The sequence below is a fragment of the Bison bison genome, unplaced genomic scaffold (genome assembly GCF_000754665.1).
Source record: "Bison bison bison isolate TAMUID 2011002044 unplaced genomic scaffold, Bison_UMD1.0 scf7180017864182, whole genome shotgun sequence".
Lineage (NCBI taxonomy): Eukaryota > Metazoa > Chordata > Mammalia > Artiodactyla > Bovidae > Bison > Bison bison.
The window spans coordinates 57982-67413 of NW_011494754.1; the positions used below are offsets into that span (position 1 = coordinate 57982).

At 43.6% G+C, this 9432-nt stretch overlaps 4 protein-coding genes across 4 annotated transcripts in view; 2 read left to right on the forward strand and 2 right to left on the reverse strand.

Annotated features, from left to right (window-relative positions):
* Positions 1-101, reverse strand: part of LOC104991137 (histone H2A type 3-like) — a 1287-nt gene extending 1186 nt beyond the window's left edge. Inside the window, exon 1 of the mRNA XM_010843519.1 lies at positions 84-101. Within this exon, the coding sequence (XP_010841821.1) occupies positions 84-101 (18 nt within the window). The remainder of the gene's footprint in view (positions 1-83) is intronic.
* A 181-nt stretch (positions 102-282) lies between these two features.
* LOC104991077 (histone H2B type 1) lies at positions 283-844 on the forward strand. The gene has a single exon (XM_010843425.1). The coding sequence runs from the start codon at positions 323-325 to the stop codon at positions 701-703; it is 381 nt and encodes a 126-aa protein (XP_010841727.1). The 5' UTR covers positions 283-322; the 3' UTR covers positions 704-844.
* A 6052-nt stretch (positions 845-6896) lies between these two features.
* LOC104991078 (histone H2B type 1-like) lies at positions 6897-7391 on the reverse strand. Its single transcript, XM_010843426.1, has one exon. It carries the CDS (start codon positions 7340-7342, stop codon positions 6962-6964), a length of 381 nt encoding a protein of 126 aa, XP_010841728.1. The 5' UTR covers positions 7343-7391; the 3' UTR covers positions 6897-6961.
* A 204-nt stretch (positions 7392-7595) lies between these two features.
* LOC104991079 (histone H2A type 1) lies at positions 7596-8138 on the forward strand. Its single transcript, XM_010843427.1, has one exon. The coding sequence runs from the start codon at positions 7665-7667 to the stop codon at positions 8055-8057; it is 393 nt and encodes a 130-aa protein (XP_010841729.1). The 5' UTR covers positions 7596-7664; the 3' UTR covers positions 8058-8138.
* Positions 8139-9432: the final 1294 nt, after the last annotated feature.

Here is a 9432-nt window from a genome sequence, read left to right on the forward strand (position 1 = left end):
AGCGTTGAGCAAAATCAGAACCGCCACAGGAAAAGCAGAAAAAAAGTGATCTATAAGCTGCAACAAGATGGCAGTTATAGTGCTGGGTGGAATTGCCGCATGCGAGATAGGATTGGTTAAAACCTTCTGTTTTGTGTCTAACCAATAAGAAAAGAGATCTGGTGGAGGTAAGTTTACATAATCTCGTCACGAATGCCTTGTCAAATCAGGTATGAATATTCGTAACCACCTTATTTGCATAGACCGCCTATAAAAGACGAGATTCTATTTACCAGCAGGCATTTCAAGACCTTTCTGTGTTTTTGGTGGTGTTATTATAGACATGCCTGAACCGGCTAAGTCTGCTCCTGCCCCTAAAAAGGGCTCTAAAAAAGCTGTGACCAAGGCCCAGAAGAAGGACGGCAAGAAGCGCAAGCGCAGCCGCAAGGAGAGCTACTCCGTGTACGTGTACAAAGTGCTGAAGCAAGTCCATCCGGACACCGGTATTTCGTCCAAGGCCATGGGAATCATGAACTCTTTCGTCAACGACATTTTCGAGCGCATCGCAGGCGAGGCATCGCGCCTGGCGCATTACAACAAGCGTTCGACTATCACATCCAGAGAGATCCAGACCGCCGTGCGCTTGCTGCTACCTGGGGAGCTGGCCAAGCACGCCGTGTCCGAGGGCACTAAGGCTGTTACCAAGTATACCAGCTCCAAGTAAATACGCTTTGCCACAGTTGACGGAGAATGCAGTGGCACCCCACTAGTCCATGGGGTCGCTAAGAGTCGGACAGGGCTGAGCGACTTCACTTTCACTTTTCACTTTCATGCATTGGAGAAGGAAATGGCAACCCACTCCAGTGTTGTGGCCTGGAGAATCCTAGGGACGGGGAAGCCTCGTGGGCTGCCGTCTATGGGATCGCACAGAGTCGGACACGACTGAAGCGACTTAGCAGCAGCAGCAGCAGCAGCAGCCGCTGTTAAACCAAAGGCTCTTTTCAGAGCCACTTACATTTTCACTTAAGGAGTTGTATACTCTTTCTGCTCTAATTTGGCTGGGCATATAAAGTGCAGTTATGTTTGGTGCTTGAGATAATGAGATGAGAAGCTTCTATTTTGAGAAGGCTCTTAAGTCTAACATTTACCCAAACTTCCGTTCTGTACTAAATCGGCCAGTTTTTTGTTCTTTTTATATGGTAAGCAAGGGCGGCCGACTAATTGTAGTTTCCAGCTTCCCGCAACCTCTTTTTTCAGGCCAGAGTCTATGTTCCCACATCAGCCTGACCCACAGAGTTAAGATCCTAAACTCTTATCAGGCCTTCGCTCCAGGGTTAAAGATGCTTTTCCCTGACATCCCCGCCCTCACCCCCTTCCCCCTCCTCGGCACCTGCGTATGGCAGGACCCCTTGATTACCTTTGTAAAAACAACCAATAGTTTTCTAGTTTCCTGACTGGACGTTGAAGTGGTGCCAATCTTCCCTTGATTTTCCTTATTTCACTTAGTTTAAAAGTATTAGGCACTTTGATACTCATTGCATTTTCCTTAATCTGGATGTCGCGAGATTTCATAAAAAATGAACAAATTCACCGACAGATGTAGCCTAATGCTGGGAGAGGAGGTTATTCTTGTAAAAAGACTTCTTGATGTGTTGAGAGATCTGTAGATGTGAAATGTTTTTCAATTCTATTTGGACATCTTTGAAAGAACATTGCCTCAGAAGAACATTGGTTGGAATTTGAATTTTGTGAGGTAAATAATCTTTGGTTCTCACAGCCTCAGTTTCTTACTGTAAAAATGAATATTATGGGAGTTCCCTGAGTTGTCCAAAGGTTAGGACTCGGCTTTTTCACTGCCTTGGCCTGTTCAATCCCTGGGAGGGAAACTAAGATCCTGCCAGCCCTGTGGAGCAGCTCCCCACAGCACTACCCCCCTCCCCCCCCCAAAAAAAAATTATTGTAACCAACTCCATTGACAACACTTTTGTGTGAAAAAAATGCAATAATTGTAATAAACACAAACATGTTAGATAGATATATAACTCATGAAGTTATTTATGGACATTATGAGGTTAATTTTTTCCATCATTCCTACACTTTACATATAAGAAAGACAAGTTTTTGAAGTAGTATTATACACAGAAGTAATAATAATACTATAATGAGTGAGTAAAGTTCTGCTCCATGAAATTAGACATTCTTTTGTTCAGTAGGACCCTATGGGGCCTTCTGTGGAAAATTCTTCATGAGATAGGAATACCAGCCCACCTTACCTGCCTCTTGAGAAATCTGTATGTAGGTAAAGAATTAACAGTTAGTCTGGACATGGAACAACAGACTGATTCCAAACTGGGAAAGGAGTACAAGGCATCTGGTCCCATCACATCATGGAAAATAGATGGCGAAACAATGGAAACAGCGATAGGCTTTCTTTTCTTTTCTTTCCAAAATCACTGCAGATGGTGACTGCAGCCATGAATTTAAAAGACGCTTACTCCTTGAAAGAAAAGCTATGACCAACCTAGACAGCATATTAAAAAGCAGAGACGTTACTTTGCCAACAAAGGTCCATCTGGTCAAAGCTATGCTTTTTCCAGTAGTCATGTATGGATGTGAGCTGTTAGAGCAGAAAGAAAGCTGAGCACTGAAGAATTGATGCTTTTGAACTGTGGTGTTGGAGGATACTCTTGGGATTCCCTTGGACTGCAAGATCAAACCAATCAATCCTAAGGAAAATCAGTCCTGAATATTCATTCATTGAAAGGATTGATGCTGAAGCTGAAGGTTCAATACTTTGGCCACCTGATGTGAAGCACTGACTCATTGGAAAAGACCCTGATGCTGGATAAGATTGAAGGCAGGAGTATAAGGGGATGACAGAGAATGAGATGGTTTGCTGACATCATGGACTCAATGGACATGAGTTTAAGCAAGCCCAGGGATTTGGTGATGGACAGGAAGCCTGGTGTCCTGCAGTTCATGGTGTCACGAAGAGTCGAACACAACTGAGCAACTGAGCTGGACTGATGGGGCCTTCCCCCATAACCTTTGTTTTAGATCCTCTCTGAGGTATCTTCCCTGATAGTTCAGTTGGTAAAGAATCTGCCTGGAATGCAGGAGACCCTGCATTTCTCGATCCGGAAGATCTGCTGGAGTGGAATAGGCTACTCACTTCAGTATTCTGGCCTGGAGAGTTTCACGGACTGTATGGTCCATTGACATGTATATTCCATAGGGTCACAAAGACTTGGGCAGGACTGAGCGACTTTCACTGAGGTATCAACATTTGATGCAATCTTTCTGACTTCTTTTGCAGAAGTGAAAACCCTTCCACTGAATGGAAGATGTTAACTACTTCATGACCATGACCACCTAGCTCCATGCCTCCTGGAGCCTAAAGTGAAGTGAAGAGGCTCAGACACATCTGACTCTTTGCGACCCCGTGGACTGTAGCCTAACAGGCTCCTCCATCCATGGGATTCTTTAGGCAAGAATACTGGAGTGGGTTGCCATTTCCTTCTCCAGGGAATCTTCCTGAACCAGTGGTCAAACCCGGGTCTCCTGCATTGCAGGCAACGCTTTACCCTCTGAACCACTAGGGAAGCCTGGAAACGAAGATCTGATCAGTTTAACACTTGTAACACCACTCTGTTACTCTTTATAAGTCAGTGAGAGAATTTTGTATAATCTAATCAAATACCCTGGGAAACCACTTCCCTCAGCTCGCTTTTAAAAACCCAGGAGCTTGAGGCTTTTTAGGGCCTGAACCACCTCTCATTGCAAGGCTTTAGAAAAAGCCTTTCTCTATTCCCAACGCCAAAGTTTCAGTTTGGCCTCACTGTGTGTTGGGCCCAAGAGACCAAATTAACATTTCTGCTATTAAAACCTAGACACCCTAGCTAAAAAAGGAAATGTAAACTGTTGCTGTTAAAGCAATGTCAAAATTATGTGAGTCTGCAGCATTTAGGAAGCATTTACTAGTATCTATAGTCATTTTCATATTTACCCTTCTAAATTTCAGATATGTAGTTATAATCTTAAAGAACATCATTGAATAAATACATTAATCAATAATTCTTAAACACATGTAGGTGCATTAATTTTTGGTTGGGGTCTGATAAATTATCACAATTATAGTGGCTTAAAACAATACATTTATAATTTTATGGTTCTTTAGATCAACATTCAGAAATGAATCTCATTGAGGTAAAATCAAGCTGTCAGAGTAAGAGTGAATCTGTTTCCATGCCTTTTGTGACACCTGGAGTGTTCTTTGTTCCTTTGCTCATGGCACCTTTCCTAGATTTGAAAGTAAGCAATATCTGGCCAAATCATTTTCATGCTGCCTTCTCTCTGGATATGCATTCTGATTCCCTTTTCCATTGATAAGGGCCCTTGTATTATATTAGGTTCACTTGGGTTCTCTAGGATAACCTTCTATTTATTTATTTGGCCTCACCACCCAGCATGTGGGATCTTAGTTTACCAACTAGGCATCAAACCCCTGCCCCCTGCAGTGGAAGCATGGAGCCCTAACCACTGGACCACCAGGGTACTCCCTAGGATAGCCCTATTTAAAGTCAAATGATAAGTAACCTAAATGGCATCTGCAATCTTAATTCCCATTTGTTATGTGTCCCAACATATTCATAGACTACAGAGATTAAAAGGTAGACAAAATTGCGGAGGCATCATTGTATCTAGCACAGTAAATGACAGTATTTTTAAAATTTGACAGAATGTTATATATTTTGCTTTTGGCGGGAGGAGGAACATATGGACACATTATTGTATGTAATTTCTGGGAGTTCGTATACTCCACTAAAGCTCATGTCGTAGACCTGGTTTAGGTATTTACCCCTGGGACTACAGAAAGCAAAAACTGTCTATTTACAATAATAGAAGTCTTAAGTACAGCTATATGGTTTAGTTTTCATTCTTTCAATATATATATGTATATGTAATAAATATGTATTATATATTTATATTTATTATTTTTATATATTATATATTATATATATATATGTTGTTGCTTTTCTTCTTTATGTATATTGTGTTATTTGAATGTTTGCATACATTTTTGTGTATGTTGTGTTGTAAACTTAAGTGTACTTTGAGTGGGAAGCCTGCCATTCATGAGAAAGTAATTTACACAATGTTATAGGCTATTATGACTTTTTTCCTACCAGGGTTGAAATCCTAAAGTATTTTAAAATATACTCCTAGCATTTGTTCAATATGGGATGTCATTTATAGCGGTTTATAACCTTAAGCAGATTTGTAAATGGGGATTCTCTGGTGGCTCAGCAGTAAAAAATCCACCTGCAAGGCAGGAGACGTGGGAGAGGAGGCTTGGGTCTCTGGTCTTGGAAGAACCCCTAGAGGAGGGCATGTAACCCACTCCAGTACTCTTGCCTGGAGAATCACATGCACAGAAGAGCCTGGTGGGCTAAAGTCCAGTAGTCGTAAAGAGTTAGACACGACTGAAGTGACTAAGCACACACACTCCCAGGTTTGTAATTATGAGAAAGGCTAAGTTATAATGACTGTTATATATGTGTTCACATGACAGGAGAGTGTTGGTAACTGAAATGACGTATGAATTGTTTTTCCATTAATTTTTTTTTTGCTGACCGAGATGAAAACAATCATATGAAATCCATCTTGGGAGAAAGTAACATAGTTTAAGGGAGAGGATGCACCAAAATACCTTCTGGGCATTTCTTTCCTGAACTGCCAGTGTTATGAATCCCAATATGGTAGTTTGGCAATGGTCTAACTTTTCATTAGAGAAACCTTGGACAAATTCTCTTTATAACTAAATGGCCCTATTCTGGAAATGGTGATACTCACTTTTCAACCACTATGTTCATTAATTGCCTTGTTCCCATTAATATTTTGAAAAGTTATATTGCTTTAAGCAAATAAATTGAATACATGTACATTTTCTTCTTACCACAACACTAATACAAGAAGCATTGCATTACATTCCCTATATGGCACATGCCACATGGTCAGCCTGCTCCTGGTGTCACAGCCAGGACCACACCCTGAACACAGGGCGCCTGCTGCGGAAGAAGCTGGTGGGTGGGTTCTGCATCCAAGCCTCCAGATCCTGGGCAGGCCTGGCCCTCCCCCGCCATGCTCTGCTTCCTTGACTGGAAAGGACCAAGAACTGCCTCCCAAGTGCTATACTGGCTGGAAATTTGGGGTTTGAGTTGGGGCTGCTGGGTGAGGTGAGGGTGGGAGCTTTAGCTCTCTACTGCTCAGCAAGGCCTTTCAGCACCTGGACACTCTGGGACTGGGAAGCCTGTCGGTTCTTGGGCTGTGAGCAGGTGCCGCTCCCCACCAAATCGCATCTCCTCACCTGTAAAATGGATGCGTACACTAGCCCCCGGGAGATTGCAGCAGACAGCAGTGCCTCTCCGCTTACCCTGGTCGGCCTGTCACAGGCTCTGCCCGCAGCGGGGATGTCTCCCCCACTGCATGCAGCTTGGTTGGTCTGGTGTTTGGAACCACTCGGCCCTGCGTCCAGTACGCTCCGACCACCTTGTCCACTACGGACCTGGCAAGCCCACCTTGCACTGATTAAAAAAAAAAAAAGCAGCATTGTAAAACTAAAGTTGCTCTTTTCATGAATTCAGTTTGTAAAGCACACTACTACACCAGTTCAGAAGTTCAGATGATACTTGCATGTCCACACTTGGCTAACGTTCAGTTAGTGAGCAGTGAAACAAAACAAAACAAAAAAAAGCCATGTTACTACTAAACTAAATTAAAAGAACATGATTGTGTTTTCAACCTAATGGTCTGTGTATCGGGAGTGTTAGCACCACAGAGCACCAAGCTGCTTTTGGAGAAAGTAATGGCAAGAAAACCTAATTTTGGCAACCGGTAGTTGTTACAACGCTTCTACTGAAAAAGTGGGTGGCTCTTAAAAGAGCCTTTGGAATCAAATATGAAAAACGCCCCTTTGTCGGGATCACTTGGAGCTGGTGTACTTGGTGACAGCCTTGGTGCCCTCAGACACCGCATGCTTGGCCAGCTCCCCGGGCAGCAGCAGACGCACTGCGGTCTGGATCTCCCTGGATGTAATAGTCGAGCGCTTGTTGTAATGTGCCAGGCGAGACGCCTCGCCCGCGATGCGCTCAAAGATGTCGTTGACGAAGGAGTTCATGATGCCCATGGCCTTGGAAGAGATGCCGGTATCCGGATGGACTTGCTTCAGCACCTTGTACACGTACACTGAGTAGCTCTCCTTGCGGCTACGCTTGCGCTTCTTGCCATCCTTCTTCTGGGCCTTAGTCACCGCCTTTTTAGAGCCCTTTTTAGGAACAGGAGCGGACTTAGCTGGTTCAGGCATAGCTAACAAACGGAGCAACTTCCAATCAGAATAAAAATTGTGCTGCTGTCACAGTGGTCGTGATATTTGTAGAAGTAGTATGCAAATATGGTATGTAAAATCTTGCATTCTGATTGGATAAGTTTTGCTAGTTATTATGGCGGTATGCAAATTATGTGTCATCAGTTTTCGTTTTTAATTGGTTGCTACCTTGAAGACACTTTAGCCAATGGAACTGCGTAACTTACAATTCGGCTTACAAGTATAATTGCCTCTGATTTGCTAAGATAATTTGTGTTCCTTTTTCTTTTCTTTTGCTCGTTGTGTTGGTGAGACTATTAAGATGTCTGGACGGGGAAAACAAGGTGGCAAGGCTCGAGCTAAGGCCAAGACCCGCTCTTCGCGGGCCGGACTTCAGTTTCCCGTGGGCCGAGTGCATCGTCTGCTTCGCAAAGGGAACTATGCCGAGCGGGTCGGGGCGGGGGCACCGGTGTATCTGGCGGCCGTGCTGGAGTACTTGACGGCCGAAATTCTGGAGCTGGCGGGCAACGCGGCCCGGGACAACAAGAAGACCCGCATCATCCCGCGTCACTTGCAGCTGGCCATCCGCAACGACGAGGAGCTCAACAAGCTGCTGGGCAAAGTCACCATCGCTCAGGGCGGCGTCCTGCCCAACATCCAGGCTGTGCTGCTCCCTAAGAAGACCGAGAGTCACCATAAGGCCAAGGGCAAGTAAACTGGAATATTCCAAGTTCTTGTTCCTTGAGCATTCAGTCTTAGCCAAAGGCTCTTTTCAGAGCCACCCATGTGTTCATTAAAAGGGCTTACATTATTTTTTAAGCCGAATGATTTTCAGTGCAATTTGTCCATCTTGGAAGTGCTGAAATATTGGTGTCAGTATTTACACTTTGAAACACCAAACTAATCACCCAGTTTAAAATCTTAAAAAAATTCCTCTTAAGTATGTGATCTACAGAAGCCGTATGTAACAAGTAACTTGATCAATTCAACAGGTCCTCAGGGTTGTAAATCTTGAGAAAAGGGTTGCAATAAGATAATGAGTAGATAATGAAAGTTGACATGGAGATATAGTTAGTGACCTACAGGTTGTTAAAGTCACTCCTTTAGTACTACTCCTTGTTGAATTGTTTTGCATTATAGTGGGATAAATTGATAAGCAATTCACACTTTGGCTTTTAATAGCCAGTCTCTACTAAGCTGAGCCCTAGTTAATTGTGAATAAGCATACAGTATTGGATAGCCTGGATTTAAAATTTATTTAGGTACGGCTTAATACAGGGTCACCTTGAGTTCAAGGAGCAAACAGTTACATTTGGGTTAATACAATAGGAAGTGTGAAATTATTCCAGGGTTAATGGTTTTTTGTGCATCGTCGAAAATTCTGTACAAAGAATTAAGAATCTCTAATGAGAACTGAACCCTGAACAGGCCCCAATCTGTCTGTGGTTTGGGGTTGCTATATGTTTCAGAAAGCAGCTTGTCTCCTGTGAAGACAAAGTCCTCTTCTTTGATAGAATATTTAACTAATATAGTTGGGTTTCGCATCTTCTAGGTAGAGTTCAGAGATTGAGACCTGGGCTTTCATTTGAGGTAGAGGTAACCAGACCATCCAGACTGGGATGTAGTTACCCACAGAACGTTTCACTGTTAACCCAGTATGGATTCATGGCAGTTACAGTAGTTGACACCTTCAGTTCAGTTCAGTTGCTCAGTCGTGTCTGCCTGTTTGCGAACCCATGAATCGCAGCACGCCAGGATTTCCTATCCATCACCAACTCCCGGAGTTTGCTCAAACTCATGTCCATGGAGTCAGTGATGCCATCCAGCCATCTCATCCTCTGTCATCCCCTTCCCCTCCTGCCTCCAATCCCTCCCACCATCAGAGTCTTCTCCAATGAGTCAACTCTTCGCATGAGGTGGCCAGAGTATTGGAGTTTCAGCTTTAGCATCAGTCCTTCCAATGAACACCAAGGACTGATCTCCTTTAGAATGGACTGGGTGGATCTCCTTGCAGTCCAAGGGACTCTCAAGAGTCTTCTCCAACACCACAGTTCAAAAGCATCAATTCTTTGGTGCTCTGCTTTCTTCAC